Here is a 17,424-nt window from a genome sequence, read left to right on the forward strand (position 1 = left end):
CTTTATAAAAGGGAGATTCCCACATTTAAATGTTACATTTCAGGGGGAACATTTAAAAAAAAAAGAAAACCTTTCATGCTTTGCACTCCTAAATGATCTTTAGTCGAGAAGAAGAGATCGACATCTCAAATAAGTTGAGTGTGCTAGCTGAATTTTTTTATTGAGGACTTTTATTTTGAAACAAGGCGTTTGCAGTTTAGTCATTTGATATTTGACCCATGCCCTCTCTCCAATAAATATATAAATTTCCCATTTATCTCCGATATTGTGACAAGTCATACAATTAGGTAAGTATCACTGCTCCTTTCAGTAACTATGTTTCTCCGTCCTTTAGGTTCGTTGTAGTGACAAATTAAATGATTTCATTATAAAATGAAGTAACGATATTTCTGCAAAAAAGTGGGTTACCCAACTTCCTACTAAAATAATTGCTGTGGCGTACTAGTCAAATACACCTAAATTAAATTATGGTTCTCAGTTTATTTTAACCTTTGCAGGTCTATTCTTCCCGGGTAACGCTGATTAATATAATGGCAGCATCTCAGAAATGTCTTGGAAAAGGTAAGACACCAAAATCATGAGAAACTCAAATGCAATCTGGAGACTTTTTTTTCCCCTCTCTTTTTTCTTATTCTTTTTTCCCCCCCTCAAGTAGTAGACTCCGTGACTAAGCAGAATTGTGTTGTGATTACAGAATCCACCATTTATATAACATCTACATAACATGTCCAGGTGTGTCTTTGTTATGTTAGGAAACGGGAAGTTTCAGACATGTCATTGTACACAAGGATTTGCTTGATAAAACGGTTATGGCTTAAGGTGCTTTAAATGCACGACAGCATGACATTGCACTTTCATGAAATCACCACTGCATATTAGCAATGATATTTATGACAGATTGAATCAGCACTGTAACAGATCGCTTTGCTGATTTCGTATCTTCCTGTTATGCTCATTCTTATCGTTTCTGTTATGCTTTACCTTTTGACCTCTGTAACTTTTAAAAATATGTTAGTGTGTAAAATGTTTAAATATTTTTTAAATGTGTGTGTGTGTGTGTGTGTGTGTGTGTGTGTTTCATCCAGTATAAAGTAAATAAAGTATATCCAGTAAGATATACGCTGGGGGCATGAAAATGTTTTTTTGCAAAACATTATTGAAAAGACATTTTGGATCATTAGAGACATGTAGACTTACAAGTGACTCACAATACTATACATCAATGTCATCGCAACAATAGATGAAGTCTAACGTGTTTTTTGTTTAATTTGTGCCACAGGAAGCGCTGCTCCTGGCCCTGTGCCAAAGGACCATATTCGGCTCTATAGCATGAGATTCTGTCCTTTTGCCCAAAGGACAAGATTGGTGCTCAATGCCAAGGGAATTAAGTGAGTACAAACACAAACTTGCATTAGTGTTTACCCAATGTATAAACATTGTTTCTGCTTTGAGTGAAAAGAAAAGCCCCTTTGAATAATTTAATCTGTATTTCACCGTAGACACGACATCATCAACATCAATTTGAAGGACAAGCCTGATTGGTTTCTGGAGAAGAATCCTCTTGGTTTAGTGCCAACGCTGGAGACCCAGAGTGGTCAGGTGGTATACGAGTCACCAATCACCTGTGAGTACCTGGATGAGGTCTACCCTGAGAAGAAACTGTGTCCATCCGACCCGTTTGAGAGGGCCCAACAGAAAATGCTGCTGGAGCATTTCTCAAAGGTATTTACTTATGCACTTCCACAGGGATTTTACATTTAATTAATTACACGTTTTCATCAATATGAATGGATGGTCTTTTTAGGTGACTCCCTACTTCTATAAGATCCCTGTAAGCAGGGCAAAAGGAGAAGATGTGTCTGCACTTGAAGCAGAACTTAAGGAGAAACTCTGCCAATTAAATGAGGTTGGTTGGAATACCTGTAATATAATTGAGTGGGATAATGGTTTTTGATGATAAGCAGATGTCATGGGATACTTTTCAGTTGAGTTGTCACTTCCTGTATAAATGTGTGCTTTCTCTATGTATTTAATGGCTTTTGTCAGACCCTTGTCACCAAGAAGACCACGTTTTTTGGAGGAAATTCAATAACAATGATTGACTACCTGATGTGGCCTTGGTTTGAGAGGATGGAGATGATGGATCTAAAGCAGTATGTTTTTATCTTCTTCTTCTTACATTTATTAAGTGCAAAAGCAATAGAGAAAGAAAGATCATATGTTATCGTATGACATAAATTATTATTTCCTAGATTAAAAGAAAACATTTTTATCACACAAAGAAATGAATATTACAGTTTGTCAAGTTGACGATTATTTAAAGGGATAGTTCACCCAAAAATGAAAATTGTCATTAATCCCTCACCCTCAACCCGTAAGACCTTTGTTCATCTTTGGAATTGGAATACAAATTAATATATTTTTTTATGAAATCTGATGGCTCAGGCAGGGCTTCATTGACAGCTATTTAATTAACACTTTGAAGGCCCAAAAAGGTAGGAAAGACATTGTTAAAATAGTCCATTTGACTACAGAGGTTCAACCTTAATTTTATGAAGCGACGAGAATTCTTTTTGTGCGGCAAAAAAACAAAATATCGACTTTATTCAGTCATTTCTTCCCTTGTTTATCAGTCTCCGACGCGGGTTCACGAGAGCACCACGACGCATGCCACTATTTTTTAATGATGTCTTTCCCACCTTTTTGGTGATTTCTGGGTGAACTAACCCTTTAAGATGAAGATTAGAAACTCAGTCATGTTAATGGATTAGAAAAATCATTAAATGAGACCTATCTAAATGATCGCTTTGCACGTTAACACCCTATTCTCATAATTTCCAGCTGTTTGGACAGCACTCCTCAGCTGAAGAAGTGGACTGAACATATGTTGGTGGATCCCACTGTAAAAGCCACAATGTTCAGCACAGAAACCTACAAGGTGTTCTACAAGTCCTACATGGAGGGAAAGCCCAATTATGATTATGGTTTATAGAATAAATCATTGTTCTCTGGTAAAACCCACCTTGATTGCCTATTTGTTTAAACAGCTATTGGTTACAAAAGTCTATTAATCTCTGTCTATCATTTATACTATGATCCCGATTACTCTGAAGTGAATTAAATTCCACGGGATATCATTCTTTATGTCCTTTTGATTTGCTGAGTCGATATCAAAAAAGTAAATCTAAGACTTTGATGATCTTAAAATCAGATTTTTTAAATAACCAGCTGAATGAATTACATGCCTCAATATACATTTGTTACCAGTGCAATGAAACAAAATAAATAATTATAAAAAAAACATGTTTCTGGAGTTTATTCAATAGATGAAATATTCTCTACACTGTAAACATTATCTAATTTTTAACTAATATGATTTTAGCTCATGTCCATTCAGAGTAATTACTAAGCATCATCATCCACAATGACTAAAAGCATGTTAGCTGCAGTTACTGTCCCACTGCTTAAGGGTTACAATGGTAACAGGGCTCTCAGTATCTCAGTAACCTGCAGTGTTTGTCTAAATAGCCCTAATCATTAGGTGTATCCACCACTGACTCCAATGAGTCATATCACACATCCATAATCTTACCAGAAGCAGGAAGAATGCCACTGAGGTTTAACAGACATGCAGGACAGATAACCACCTAAATTAGTCTTCCTCAGCTGACCACATCAGAGCAAAAGCATTTATCATGAGTATGTACATAGAGCTTTAAGTTACTTTAAAGACAAAACAGTGATGATGCCATGTACAAAAAAGGCATAGTAATGCCATAATACGTTTAGTGCTCTCCTGTTACCATCCTAACACAGTTCATTGGTTCCATTTGAATTGAATTGAAAATTTTGAATTGAAAATCTTTATTTCGAACTATTAAAAAGAAAGAAACAGAAATTAAATATACAAACGACTAAAAAAAGAAAAGAAAATGTATAACAAAATAAACAAAACTATATTTCAACATAATACTCAACCCGTTCAAAAGGGATAGGTTGAAGCCCTATTAAATCCTACCCTGAGTAGCCTACTTACCAAAACCAAATCACAATCAAATAAAGAAAATATGAAAAATTGTTTTTTAAATTGCAACACAACATTTATACTTTGTTTAAATCGATTTGTTTAGACCATTCCACAAATGCAGCCCCGCAATTTGATACAAACTAAAAGTGTAAAGCTAATTGTTGGAGTTTTTTTCTGCAGTAGGCAATGCACTATAATAGGGGTCAGGTCAGGTGAGCTGAATTGCTCCACCCTGATCAGAACAGTGGTAACAGTAGATACTTGTTGCATTGATAAGCATGACTGTGCACAACAGAAGCTTTGAGATGTCAGTGTCATAACCTATGACTAAGTGACCCTGTTAGGGTACATTTACAAAAAGAAAAGAAAAAAGTTTTGTTTCAGAAAGGTCTATATTCTGACAAATGAATAAGGTGACTCATTCTGCAGCTGTAGTCCTGCAAAAGAAAGCTTCGCATGACTTTGCAAGACACCCACACTAACGTAAACAACATAAACTGTGATTATTATATGGCAACAAAAGATTGTGGCCTGACAGGAATATATTTAATAAGCTGTTGTGATATGTGATATGGATAAGATAAGATTTAAAAAAAAAAAACTTTTAAGTCAGCAATAAGGTTTGAGAAACTATATTATGAATATGGCTGTGGCCGTTATTAGGCATGGTTTAAAATAATAATAAAAATAATAAATGAAGGTGACCCAATTTCTGAAATGGAATGCAGGGACATTTCCTAGTTCAGTGGTCTGACTAAATATTTAATTATTGCTTGTTGTTATCTGTGAATAAAAAAACAGGAATAATACATTTTTAAATGCAAAGGCATGGTCCCAAATCACCATTTTGGAATCTTTTTTATTTGGAATTGTTTTTTGTATTATTTATTTTTTATTTTACCTTATATAGCCTATATACAAGTAACTATTAATAGTGTAGTAAAATAAAATTTGGTACTAAAATTTAAATCTGTAAATTATAGAAAGTGATTAGTGAAAGTCACTTCAAAATAATTTACAAAAAAATTTCTAATTGTATCTAATATTTTCATTTTTTACAAACTGTGAATATAATGTAGGCCTATATAGTAATTGCATCTTTTATTAAGTTCTCAAATGTTATTTTATGTTTGTGCTATTTTGGTCGGACTTCATTTCTGGTGTTGCCAGGAAAAGCGCCATAAGTGTTTGTGGTCTGTGTAAAACGGGGACGTTTCCGGGGAGAGGACACCAAAAAACAGCTCTATCAGCTGCAAACAGGGACGTCTGGTCGCCCTATAAAAGTATGAAGAACACAAACTGATTTAAATCGTTATTTTAATAAGCAAGATTCTTTTAGTTGAATAATTCTTCCGCTAGAAGATCGTCCCTAGCTATATAGTAGACAGAACATTGCTAAGCAACAGCCGTCATTGCTACTACAGTATACCATAGACTTCAATGGTCAATCCAGTACGTTAATTGCTGACTGTAGATGAAATGACACAGCAAAATTAGAGAAATGTACTGTAAATAAGCACCTCGGAAGCGAAGTGCAGACTTCTGAGTAACTTAGTTTATTATTTTTTGTCGTTTTATAGGCTACGTTAGCTGTAAAATTAATATGGGGTCTTCTTCAAACAGAGAAAATATACTTTCAAGAATATTTTATTAAACGTAGCCTAATGAAAAGTTTTGCAGAAGAGCTTTATTTCGAAAGTAACATGGGTGTAAGAGGAGGAGTCATTGGTCTTCAGCCACACCTATCTTCCATATAAAATCTACTTTGTTTCAAGAAGACAGCTGAGCTAACGCTTACTTCAGTTACTGACAGGTCATACGGATCGACAGGTAAGCAATAAACCTTGAATTAGTATTTGCTAGATTTTAGTCAAACATGTTAAGCATCTATGATAGCCTCGAAAGTATTTTTATTTTCTTCCCTCCTGCGCGTTATGTAACACATAACTTACAGCTTTTCGATTCTTATCCACAAGAATCTACACGCTCGCAATATACGCTAATGTTTTTTCTTCTTTTTTTTTTTTAGTCACCTCACCATCGATTGTTTATTTCTACCTTTCTGATCACCATAATGGCTCCAACTCCAAAATGCCAAGGAAAAGGTAAGAGAAAGCAAAGAAATTAGACTTTTGCAGAAAACTCGCCTTCAGACCATCCTGTTGCATGTTAAGAATGTCTTTCAGATGGAAGTGATAAGCTATTAAAACATAATTATATAAAATATATTTAATAAATGAATACAATATTGTCTAATTTTCCATTAAAAATAAGAACCTGGGCTCCACACTTGTGTTCCAAATTATACTGATGAAAATCCATGCTTATTATGTAAATATGTTCCATTGGTGTAACAGAAAGTCCTGCTCCTGGACCAGTGCCGAATGGTGTTATTCGGCTCTACAGCATGAGATTCTGCCCTTTTGCTCAGAGAACAAGACTGGTGCTCATTGCTAAAGGAGTTAAGTGAGTACTAATGTTGACCTGCTGTGCAATATTGTTTGTTTAGATGGAGGGCTTGAAGGTGCAGCAAGCGATTTCTAAGAACCATTGTTGAACACTGTTGATATTTGAAATCAAGCCAAACACACCCCTCTCTTCATTGCTCCGCCCCCAAAACGCACTTACACAGATCCACTTACAAAGAGTGGATGTCTCTTTATCATAGCAGAAGAGCGAAAAATAAAGCGAAGAAGACGACCTAATGACAAGGAAGAACAAAAAATGTACATACCGTACACAAGTATATACAAGTGTTCATTGTTAATCGCCAGCATGCACACAAAACCAATGTTACTCACATATAGAGCCGAAACAATGCAGCCTCGATGTCCATTTTCAGGCCTTTTTAGGTCTCTCCAGAGTTGGAAAGCTTTTCTAATATTTAGGTCCTAAATCTCTTGCCTGATCGTAACCCTTCTTTTCCAGTGATATTCCTCAGACCTTTTCTATTTTGTAATGTCTCTCAGCCATCTCTCTTTCAACAGTCATTCTTCAAATGTCCCTCTTGCTCACTCTCTGTCCTCCCCATCATGAGTGTATACGCCCCCTACTGCTGATTGGCTACAGGTTTGTTGTGGTGCTCGGTCAGGTCCACTTTCAACAGCGTTTTTCAGAAATCACTTACTGCACTTTTAAGTGTTCTGGTGTGCCTAATGTGTACATACGATATTTTAAATCATAAATTCGTTTTTTCTTTATTAACTTTCTTTGTATTGGTTGCAAAAAAAGATCACTCTCTTAAATATGTAGCCACTATCCAAAATTGATTTTATATTCCTTTTACATAGGCATGAGATTATCAACATCAATTTGAAGGATAAGCCAGATTGGTTTCTGGCGAAGAATCCTTTTGGGACAGTACCAGTATTGGAAACCTCAAGTGGTCAGGTGGTATACGAGTCACCAATCACCTGTGAGTACCTGGAAGAGGTCTACCCTGAGAAGAAACTGTGTCCATCCGACCCGTTTGAGAGGGCCCAACAGAAAATGTTGCTGGATCTTTATTCAAAGGTTGGTCATATTGTCATTTGAAACATTTACTGTATTAAACATCTGCCTGTAGAAACTGATGATTTAAATATGGTCCTCCATCACAATCAGGACTTAAAATATAAAAATGTACACCTAACAATAAATATGAAAGTCTTGATATTACCTTTGTATTATCAATTAAGGAAACCCAAAAACCAAGAAGGTAATGGAAATTCATACTCATTTCAGGTGATTCCATACTTCTATAAGATCTCTATGGGCAAGAAAAGGGGAGAGGACGTCGCAGCATCTGAAGTTGAATTTACAGAAAAACTCTCCCTATTAAATGAGGTGGGCTGAAATACCTACACTTTCTTATAATACAGTTTATCTTGATGATTTATTAATGTCTAACTGCTTTCTTTTTTCTATATCTTTTTTTCAGACTCTGGCGAAAAAGAAGACCAAATATTTTGGTGGCGATTCAGTCACAATGATTGACTACTTGATCTGGCCATGGTTTGAGAGGGCGGAGATGATGAAGCTGAAGCAGTAAGTTTTTGTTTTTTTTATTAGTACATATATGAAATATATAATGAGTGTGTAATAAAAACACACATAAAAAATAAAGCAATTGTACCTGACAGCAGGAGGAATAATGTGCTGAGTCATGGAGGTTAAGTCAAACAGATATGCAAACAGTGATGAATGACTCAGATTAGTAAAGGTGGGGCTTTGGGTCGAGGTTCCAACTGGATTGAAAAGCACTTCGCTTCAGTAAACTTTGTGCACACACGATAAAACAAACCCTTTTTTCACAAGTAAACTTAATGTGAATGTAACCTTGCCTCTTGTATATTTCTCCAAAGAATAACTTGCTTGTGAAACTAATAGTTCTGCATATTTCTTGTCATGTTTCAGTTGTTTGGCCAACACTCCTCTGTTAAGTAAGTGGGTTGAATGCATGTTTGAGGATCCAGTTGTGAAAGCCACCATGTTCAGCACAGAGGATCACAAGGTGTTCTTCGACAGCTACATGGATGGAAACCCTAATTATGATCATGGTTTATAAAGTAAAACAGGAATATATTTGTCCATCTGTGTGTGGATTTTTTACCATTGCTCTATTTCTATCAATTTACAGCAAATTGTGCTTTTTAAAATGGTTATATTAACAAGTTTGTCATTTATACATGAATATAAATAAACAAAATCTATGAAACATAAAATCATGTATTCTTATGTTTTTACTTTTAATCTCTATATATTACCAGATTTCTCTTTGGTCGAAAGTGAAATGCCACTGAGCCATACAGTGCATGTTGTGAGGTTGCAAAACATTGCTTCCTGGAAGGGGAAACTGCCTAAAAGTTAGTCAAGAGCATTTAGTTTCTTTAACAAAACATGGTGGAAAACAAGATTTTTTAAAAATGGTGACAGTGAAAAAACAAAATCCCCTTATAAAGAGTCTTAAGTCAAACTGGCACCCTGCTGCTGTATTGACTGATAAAAAAGGATCAGATTTCTATTTTAAAATCTAAGCAGACAATGCATTGTACAGGAAAACCTGTGAAACAGCTTCTGCTTGGGCATGTACATGTCTGTCACTTTTCTACAGTAGTTGTTCAATAGAGGTGCTTGCTGCTCATACTTTGTTTAGGAATTTCAATCCCTTAAGTGTTGGCTCATAAGATCAAAACTGATTATATGGCTATGTATTATGATAATGTTACAGAACTAATATAACATGCTCAGCATGATATGTCATCATTTATAATAACTCATTGTTCAAAGATCCTGAATCAGCTGCCAGATCGATGATGAATAATAAGAGGGTGTTTCTTCAAATATGTGCACTTTCGGCCCTGTGTGCTTTAGGAAAAACTCCTTTAAGATCCTATTATTTATATACCAGAAATGTGTTTGCATTATTTTAGATGTGACAGAAAGGATGTTAAGGGAAAATTGAAAACTGTGGTGAAAATGGAATTTTGTCATAATTTATTGCAAGCATTTTTTATGGAAGCTTGTTTCTGCACAGAATAAAATAAAATAGAAAATACAAAAGGTAATTGCGAGTTTATATCCCACAATTCTGATTTTTTTCTCAGAATTGCAAGATATAAACTCACAGTTGCAAGTCATAAAGTCAGAATTGTGAGCTGACTTTTTTTCTCAGACTTGGACTTTATAACACGCAATTGTGTGCTCATATCTCACAATTCTGATAAAAAAAAAGGTCAGAATTGTGGGATGTAAATGCGGCATTGCAAGAAAAAAAGTCTGAATTGTGAGATATTAACTTGCAATCCTGACTTTATAACTCGAGTTTATATCCTGCAATTCTGAAGGAAAAAAAGTCGCAATATACTTTACCTTATACATTTTTTTATTTCTTGGCGGAAACAAGCTTCCTTACATTAGGTATCCTAAATACCCACTTGTTTTCATAATTACAGCTAGATTGGAACCACTGAATAAAAAAAACAAAAACATTTTTACATTAATTTTACTACTTAATTTTAGAGTTTTCTTCACACACCACATCTAATTTCATCTCAAGCATTCTCTTCACTGACACTGTTTTCCCCTTGGTAGTAAAAAGGTACAGTAACTTTTGAAATAAACAATTTTATTTATTACTATTATTATTAATATAACCCCATTTTGTTGTTGTTGAAAATTACAGATTTTAAGATTTAAATTCTTGGTTTGGGCTAGGAGTGAAATAATAAAAGCTATATATAAAGGCATTTGAAAAGTAGCAAAAATTAATCCTAAAACAAAATGTGACCTTCATATAACATATACAATAATAAAATTTAAATGAAATTTGGTCCTCTGGGACATAAAAAGTAGCCTGGTAATACCAAACTCTGCTACTTCGCTTTGCTTCGTAGACAGAGTCTGGCATGGCATAATTGAAAAGCGTTTTCTTTCTCGCAGGGAGGCGCTTGTCTGAAGTTTAAAATCATTGGTTCCCGTAAGCCAATCACATAACGTTTGGTTATGGCGTGTGTTATGCGCATGCTCAGCCGCATCTAACTTCCACTGTAAACACATGTAGTATGATGCGAAAACAAAACCATCGAGTGAAATACCGGAGTGAACATGGCTGTGAACGACTTTTGCAGATTATGTGAAGTAAATCTACGCATCCACGGTACAATCAGTGTCTACGTCACGGCTCTCAGCCCGCCCTCTGTTCGTTGATTGGCCGGCTGTTTTCAGGCCGGAGGAAAACGGAAAGCTATTACGCTGTCTCAGACTGAGTACAGAAGCAAAATTAAATTGAGCGGAAGTAAGAAGTCTGACATAGTCAGGCTGCATAAAAAGTGCCCATAGTTGAAGAAACACCTAAATATCATAATAGCATCAGTAACAGTCAGTGCTTAACATATTGTTTACATTCAAAGTGCATAACATCATGTAATTAGGCTGTAGAAATCCCCTGCACTGAAAGCCAGAGCAGCGGGTAAGTCTACACCTGGTCTGTTGAGCTGAATTCATGTCTCACGTGACCGTTAGAAAAGTGAGGGGTATATTCCTGAACAAGCACAGATGTATTTCTGACCATCTCCTGAAAATGCTCCTCCATTTTGGCATATACGTGCCTCTGCAACACAAGAGGCCTGAACAGGTTTATCGGCTCTGCAGACCAGATTATTTTGGGAACCAGAATTTCAACTGGGATCCGAGGGTTCCCAACAACAACGTGATAGAGTCTCTTTTCCTCCAAGCTTTGCTGAAGGAAGCTGAGCAGATCTCGTAATCTGTGATCAAGATTCTGCGGCTGCCACATCGCAAGACGCTTATTCAACAGCAGATGCAAGAGCGCCGTCTTTATATGGTAATTAGAAAAGGCGCTTCTCCCAGTCAAAGCCGTCTGCTTTTTGTGCAAGAAAGAAACTATCTGAAGACAATGAATGTGACACGAGTTGGTAGGAAGTCTTTTCGCTAGGTATTTCAGCAGATTTCTTTCATAAACGGATAGTGAGAGTTGCCAGTGAATGTCTGAGGAGTTGCTAGTGTCAGATGGGAAATGAGAGATAAGGTAAGCGTCTGTTTCCTCAAACTGAACAGCAGGGGTCACATTGAGAACGACAGTCTTTCCAGACCTAAACCTGATTTTTAGAGCTCCGGGGAAGTCCAGGTTCCGAAATGCCAGCTCAAAATCATACTTATGAGAGATCTTGCCCCATGCTTTGGTCACTGAGATCTGAAACCATCTCATGATCTGATCTTTCGACAAATACGTGGTGTTCCTTGCACAGAGGAGTTCCACCAAAGTGTGTTCCTCAAGCTTTTCACACTCATTTCTATCGTGAAGCAGACATAGCATATCATCACCAAGATTGGCTGTGCCACAGAGACAGTCTGTGCCATTCCAACCTGGTTTTATGAGTTTAATCCTTCCACATCCTTGCAGGTCCAGTGGGATTTCAGTGGCAGGGTCGCACCAGAGCTGAAACTGGAACCTGAATGGCTGGGGTGGAGAAAAAGGCACAATAAGGTCACACGTAGGAGGTTTAGACACCCTCCAGGACTCAAACATACTTCCTATGCCAACAAAGTCCTCGACTTCCAGGTCAGCTTCTCGATCGCAAACACTTCTCAAAGCTGCAAGCAAATCATCTGCAAAGCCTTCGATAAACTCCCGCACTCTCCCGGTCTCGTGGATAAAAGGGTGGAAGCGGGTCTTGCAGAAGTTATTTAGGACGTCTTTATCTAAGGCTACTGACTTAGCGCTGAGATATCCGGCACTGGAATCTCCGTCTTCGTCTTCCACTGGTTCTGGAACTTCAGCAGGGATCATATCCTGCCTGCAAACCTCAATTGTGAAGAAAATGACAAGGCAGAGGGCGCTCCAAAAGTACCAGCCGTAACTGTCCTGATCACCAATCAGAGCTGTTTCTGTTTGTGAGATCTCCTGCTCCAGGCGCTCCTGTTCGGCCTCCAGCTTCTCCTGGTGCTCTTTCATCCGGGCCAGAAGATCCTCATCTTGCTCATGGACGGTGGTGTTCTCATTAGGGAAGAGCAGAGGATGGTTGAGGATAGCGGCTACTACCACCACGCAAACCCGTGTAATAGCACCTTGCATCCTTTACTGTGCGTCTGGGAAAACATATTTCTGGATTATTGTCAGCTTCTTGAAAGGAAACACTATCTTCTAACTTTTGCAAAAACATGTCATCATCTGAGTGCTAATTGTGAACTGTAATAGAAAGGACTGTCCTGCACTGGGGAAGGAAGTCAGATAACCCTTGTCAAACAACATAAATTAAACCAGCCAGATAACTGTATCCAGATAGAAGTTTCCACTGGAAACAACTGATTTATGATTTATTTTTCTTCTACAAATATTGATATTGGGGTGAGAATCTGCTTAACTTGATTACATTTACATTTATTCATTTATCTTGAATACTTGAATATTTATCTTGAAAACTTGATGTTTGGGTAAAAAAACTGTTCTCATCTATGCAAAGAACTTTGAAATTTTGCCTTGACTAAAGCTTAGTAAGCAACCTAATATATACTGAGGAGGATGTTATGTAATTGGTTTATTTATGGTGTGACACTTGGAGTCTGAGTGATTCTTGGAATGAGGCAGATCAAATTCCATATTATACAAACTGCGAGCTACTGGCACATTCAACGGTTCCACTTAAAAGCATTAGAGATACAGGACAAAATAGATTTAGTCAATCTACTGAACTGATATTCAATTTATAGAAGTAAATGCTACTTTTACTACACTCATTTTATTGATCAATTGTGGCATTTTATTTAGACCCTTTCCACAGAAAGGTGAGAAGGCAAACAAATACTCTCATTCAATTTTATTTTCTGAATTTAAAAAGTAGATAGAAGAGAGAATATTATATAGAAGATTAATCAACTAATACAAAATTCACTCACAACCTCACAAGGTATTTTGAAGGTTAAGCACCAAGGAGGTTTAATAAAAAAAAAAAATTTTAAAGTTTTTTTTTTTTTTTACATTTTTTGGGTTTTTTTTTTTTGGTTTAGGCTCATTTGCATTTTATTTTGATTTTATTAGTGCGTTCAACTTGGTGATTTTTTTTTTTTTTTACGATAAAAAACAAATGAATGCCAACGTGGAACAGCAGCACAAAATGACAAAAAAGTTTCTGAATAGTTTACATAATGACATCATTGGTAGTAAAGACATGGGAAATTGGTGTGGCGCTGCATATTCCCACAATCACTAAAAGGACCGAGTCTAGACAACAACTAAATTTGTGATCACAGATATATATAGCAAATATGAAATAGTTAGAGACACTATAACGGAAGGAAGAGTTTTTAACAATGATTAAAGTAGGTGGTAAGTTTGTCAGTGAGAAGACGACTGAAACTTGTAGAGGGCGGTGATAGGCTACGTAAGGCAGAACATTTTACAAAGTCTCTTTTTAATCGCCAAATTCAACACAATTGAGTATTTTTATTTTGACATATTAATTAAGATGTTTTACAAGTCTGCTGTGGTCTTTTTTTTCTTCCCATTTGTATCACAGTTACAGTGTCTTTAATAATCTATAAAACAGCAGATGCAAATCAGTCTTTGTTTTAAACCGAGAACAGGAAAATAACTTACACCCTAATCCAAGAGTTAACGTCCAGCGTTGTTCATTGCCTGACATTAATACTGAACCGACACAAGAGAAAGCGCTGCTCCAGTACCGTTATTCTTCGGTTTCCTCATCTGCTCGTTCCTCATGAAGCTGTTCTCACTAACAACCAGGAAGTGACCAAAGGGGCCGTTTACGCTCCTCTATAAAAAGCACGTGGGTCAGCCCTGTTCTTGAGTCAACGTAACCATAGCATGTAACAAGCACGCAAGCACACACGCCATTCTCCGGGATGGTGAAAACATTGAAGCTTTTTCTAGACATGAGTTTATACTTTAATAGTAGCAGTAGGCCTACTTAAATAATAGTATACGTGCCTGCATTCATTGAGGATGTAGGCTACATGCAATTGCAAAAATAAATTGCACATGTATATATTTCAAATTTGTTTTTTTCGACAAGGCATTTATACGTGTTAACAACGAAAAAAATTCAGCTCTTTTGAAAGATGTGCGGCTGCGCAGACTAGCCTACTAAAGACGGAGGACAAATATGCCCACACGAGGTCGCTGCCTCACCAAAGTTCAGTAGCTTATATACACACCTAACGTTACCTACAATAGACTGTAAAAAAAGCTACCTACAATAATGTTTAGATATGAGAGTTTCTGTCAAATAACCACCATTGCAATAATCCATTGGTAACTATAATGATTTAGAATTTTATCTTCGATGTTATATGGGTAGGCTATATGTTATATGACAAATATCCATCCATCCATTCTCCGAACCGCTTCCTTATCCCCTGTAGGGTCGCGGGAGGTTTCAGCCTCTTTCTCTCTTTAAAAAAACAAAAAAAAAACTAAATATAAACATGACTATAAATATTAAATATTTCCTCACACGACCATTGAAATGGCGTTCAATTAAACAACAAAGAAAAGCAGCCACGTTTAAAGCAGTTTTAGAGGCAGGTATTTCTGGCATGCGCACATTTGGGTGTGACCAAAGGGAGCTTACAGGTGCGCGCGCCTTACTTGTGATCTCATCGCCCTTCAGCACGCAGAGATCGCGAGATGCGTTAATAATTGTGAATCATTTAGTTTTTCACGTGATCCAGATAATAATATATAATTTTCGTTGGTCTTTTTTGCATTTTTGTGACTTGAACAGCGCACATTGCAGAACAGCGTATTTGGCGGGCATTGTCAGATAAGTAGCCTCTACCTTTGACAGCCTCTCTAATATAGCCTAACGTAAACTGTAATTAATGGATCGTTTAAAGTTGGTTTTACAATACTTCCAGTCAAATTCGGAGTCCATCTCCAATGGTATCTGTATAATATTGTCACTGATAAGCGTCAAGTTGTATACAAGTTTTGATTTCAACTGCCCCTGTTTACCGCAATACAATAAGATGTACGCAATGGGGGTCATGTTCGTCCCCCCAATTATATTATTCCTTTTGGGAGTGTTAGTTAATCGCCATACAGGGGTGCTGATGGAAGAGTGGGTCAGACCCCTGGGCAACAGGACAAAAAATCCGGCCGTGGTAAAGTGAGTTTGAAGCTAATCAATAGCCTATTATTTGACTAAATAATATTAATATTGATAATACCAAAATATTAACTATTATCCTTCTCCCAGATTTCTGCTGTCATCAATGATGCAACGGGCCCTTCTGGCCCCCATGGTCTGGATTTTGATGACACTCTTGGATGGAAAATGTTTCATCTGTGCATTTAGTATGAACGTAGACCCTAAATATTTTACAGGAATACCTAACAGCACCGGCCTAGAACTGATCAAGATCATGGCTAAGGTGCCTTGCAGAGAAGATATCATCTTCAAAAACAGCAGTTTTCGGAAAGCTATATCACGCTATGTGCGTTGTTACTCTCAAGTAAGTGTGTTATAACTTTTTTCGCAAATTCTTTACATGCTTACATACATAGTCTTTAGTCAATGAACTGTGATGTCAATGTCATTTTTGACTTGATAGCTGAAAAGATTGAGCTGTACAAAGGTGACAGGAACAGACCTTTAGCAAATCTGTAGGTGGTTAAAGTCTTTTCATACTTTTGCATAACCACATGACTCATCTATTCTTCTTGACAATTTATCTTCTTTTCTAAGGCAATAGGCTGGTCAATACTCCTCATCTTCATTTTTTTGGGTGCGGTGGGTCGCGTCGTCAAGCCTTGCTTCAATCACGCCACTTTTCTCCAGACTCGTTACTGGAGCAATTACCTGGACGTTGAACAGAAGCTCTTCGATGAGACCTGTGTCCTTCATGCCAGAGATTTTGCCAGAAAATGCGTCATTCAGTTCTTTGAGAGCATGCGAGAAGATGTGACCGTGAGAATGCCCCTCTCAAGTGCACTCAGACCCAGCACAATCCGTAATGAATATGAAGAGGAAGAAGAGGAGCGTCTGCATGGTATTACCAGGCAAGATCAGGTGGATCATTTGCTGCAAACCTGGTACGAGTGCAAACCAGAACTGGATGTGACCAAGATGGCCTATAAGCCCAAAGTATGTATCACTTGGGAAGATCACAATGGAAAGGCGATATTCTCTGATGTGTAAAATTGAGAAAAACAGATCTTACCTCTTAAGTAAGGATTCATGCAAATAAGTGACGTTAATAAAGGTAATGAAAAATGTTGATGAATCCCAAAATTGTAATAAATTGAGGACAAAATAACTGATTATTGTTAATTCAGAGGCAAAAGCTTGCATGCTGATGCATATGTTGTGTACTGTATTCATCAATGAATGTTTCATCTGCATATGAATTTAGAATCCAAACATTTTTTTTTAATTGTAATGCTACTGTCAGATTATTGTCAATTCAGAAAGCCTTGTTTTAACCTCCTTCAAGAGCTTGCATCTGAATATGAAGCATTTGAATATGCTGGGATTTAGTTTGTGTAATTTTGCATTTCTCTTTCCACACACATTACACAACAACCTCATGGATATGGCTTGGATGCAAATGACTGCGGAACCTTGGCAACACCTGAAAAAATACGTGTAATGTTTATGTATATATGTCTGTATGTATTGTATATGTGTATCTATTAATAAAATTAATATATATTAATATAAGTATGTTTATCATTTTAGCTGTGTGACAAACCACTGTCACCAGATTTTGTATTTGTATATTGTATAGTACATGTCTTGAAATGTACTTTTGCCTTCAGTACACATTTTCAGTGAGATCTATTTTGCCCTTTAGTTATGTATGGTTGACATAGGAAACAATTTTAACACTGACACTGAACGAAAATCACACCCATCTATAGAACTTCTAAAGGAGTG

General features: G+C 36.7%; 4 protein-coding genes across 4 annotated transcripts; 3 read left to right on the plus strand and 1 right to left on the minus strand.

Annotated features, from left to right (window-relative positions):
- Positions 1 to 33: 33 nt before the first annotated feature.
- Positions 34 to 3,274, plus strand: LOC311279536 (glutathione S-transferase omega-1-like). Its single transcript, XM_084391111.1, has 7 exons — positions 34 to 287; positions 498 to 561; positions 1,280 to 1,388; positions 1,500 to 1,722; positions 1,805 to 1,906; positions 2,047 to 2,153; positions 2,842 to 3,274. The coding sequence occupies exons 2-7, from the start codon at positions 531 to 533 to the stop codon at positions 2,990 to 2,992; spliced, it is 723 nt and encodes a 240-aa protein (XP_084247237.1). The 5' UTR covers positions 34 to 287; positions 498 to 530; the 3' UTR covers positions 2,993 to 3,274.
- A 1,899-nt stretch (positions 3,275 to 5,173) lies between these two features.
- On the plus strand, positions 5,174 to 8,726 carry LOC311279537 (glutathione S-transferase omega-1-like). The gene is made up of 7 exons (XM_084391112.1): positions 5,174 to 5,857; positions 6,057 to 6,132; positions 6,385 to 6,493; positions 7,318 to 7,540; positions 7,751 to 7,852; positions 7,947 to 8,053; positions 8,423 to 8,726. The coding sequence occupies exons 2-7, from the start codon at positions 6,102 to 6,104 to the stop codon at positions 8,571 to 8,573; spliced, it is 723 nt and encodes a 240-aa protein (XP_084247238.1). The 5' UTR covers positions 5,174 to 5,857; positions 6,057 to 6,101; the 3' UTR covers positions 8,574 to 8,726.
- A 2,104-nt stretch (positions 8,727 to 10,830) lies between these two features.
- On the minus strand, positions 10,831 to 14,260 carry itprip (inositol 1,4,5-trisphosphate receptor interacting protein). The gene is made up of 2 exons (XM_084391096.1): positions 14,124 to 14,260; positions 10,831 to 12,616 (listed from the first exon to the last, which is right to left on the minus strand). Exon 2 carries the CDS (start codon positions 12,600 to 12,602, stop codon positions 10,983 to 10,985), a length of 1,620 nt encoding a protein of 539 aa, XP_084247222.1. The 5' UTR covers positions 12,603 to 12,616; positions 14,124 to 14,260; the 3' UTR covers positions 10,831 to 10,982.
- A 1,056-nt stretch (positions 14,261 to 15,316) lies between these two features.
- On the plus strand, positions 15,317 to 16,800 carry calhm3 (calcium homeostasis modulator 3). The gene is made up of 3 exons (XM_084391109.1): positions 15,317 to 15,654; positions 15,745 to 16,000; positions 16,234 to 16,800. Exons 1-3 carry the CDS (start codon positions 15,368 to 15,370, stop codon positions 16,684 to 16,686), a joined length of 996 nt encoding a protein of 331 aa, XP_084247235.1. The 5' UTR covers positions 15,317 to 15,367; the 3' UTR covers positions 16,687 to 16,800.
- The last annotated feature ends 624 nt before the right edge of the window (positions 16,801 to 17,424 follow it).

This window comes from Rutilus rutilus (assembly GCF_951802725.1).
Source record: "Rutilus rutilus genome assembly, chromosome: 20".
Classification (NCBI taxonomy): domain Eukaryota; kingdom Metazoa; phylum Chordata; class Actinopteri; order Cypriniformes; family Leuciscidae; genus Rutilus; species Rutilus rutilus.

What these genes read in the sequence shown, in the direction of transcription:
- LOC311279536 (XM_084391111.1), top strand. Translation starts at nt 531, where the DNA reads ATGGCAGCATCTCAGAAATGTCTTGGAAAAG. An exon ending in TGCTGGAGCATTTCTCAAAG is followed by an intron (nt 1,723 to 1,804) that starts GTATTTACTTAT and finishes TGGTCTTTTTAG; the next exon opens with GTGACTCCCTACTTCTATAA. An exon ending in AACTCTGCCAATTAAATGAG is followed by an intron (nt 1,907 to 2,046) that starts GTTGGTTGGAAT and finishes GGCTTTTGTCAG; the next exon opens with ACCCTTGTCACCAAGAAGAC.
- LOC311279537 (XM_084391112.1), top strand. Translation starts at nt 6,102, where the DNA reads ATGGCTCCAACTCCAAAATGCCAAGGAAAAG. An exon ending in AACTCTCCCTATTAAATGAG is followed by an intron (nt 7,853 to 7,946) that starts GTGGGCTGAAAT and finishes TCTTTTTTTCAG; the next exon opens with ACTCTGGCGAAAAAGAAGAC. An exon ending in GAGATGATGAAGCTGAAGCA is followed by an intron (nt 8,054 to 8,422) that starts GTAAGTTTTTGT and finishes GTCATGTTTCAG; the next exon opens with TTGTTTGGCCAACACTCCTC.
- itprip (XM_084391096.1), bottom strand. Translation starts at nt 12,602, where the DNA reads ATGCAAGGTGCTATTACACGGGTTTGCGTGGTGGTAGTAGCCGCTATC.
- calhm3 (XM_084391109.1), top strand. Translation starts at nt 15,368, where the DNA reads ATGGATCGTTTAAAGTTGGTTTTACAATACTTCCAGTCAAATTCGGAG. An exon ending in AAAAATCCGGCCGTGGTAAA is followed by an intron (nt 15,655 to 15,744) that starts GTGAGTTTGAAG and finishes TCCTTCTCCCAG; the next exon opens with ATTTCTGCTGTCATCAATGA. An exon ending in ATGTGCGTTGTTACTCTCAA is followed by an intron (nt 16,001 to 16,233) that starts GTAAGTGTGTTA and finishes TTCTTTTCTAAG; the next exon opens with GCAATAGGCTGGTCAATACT.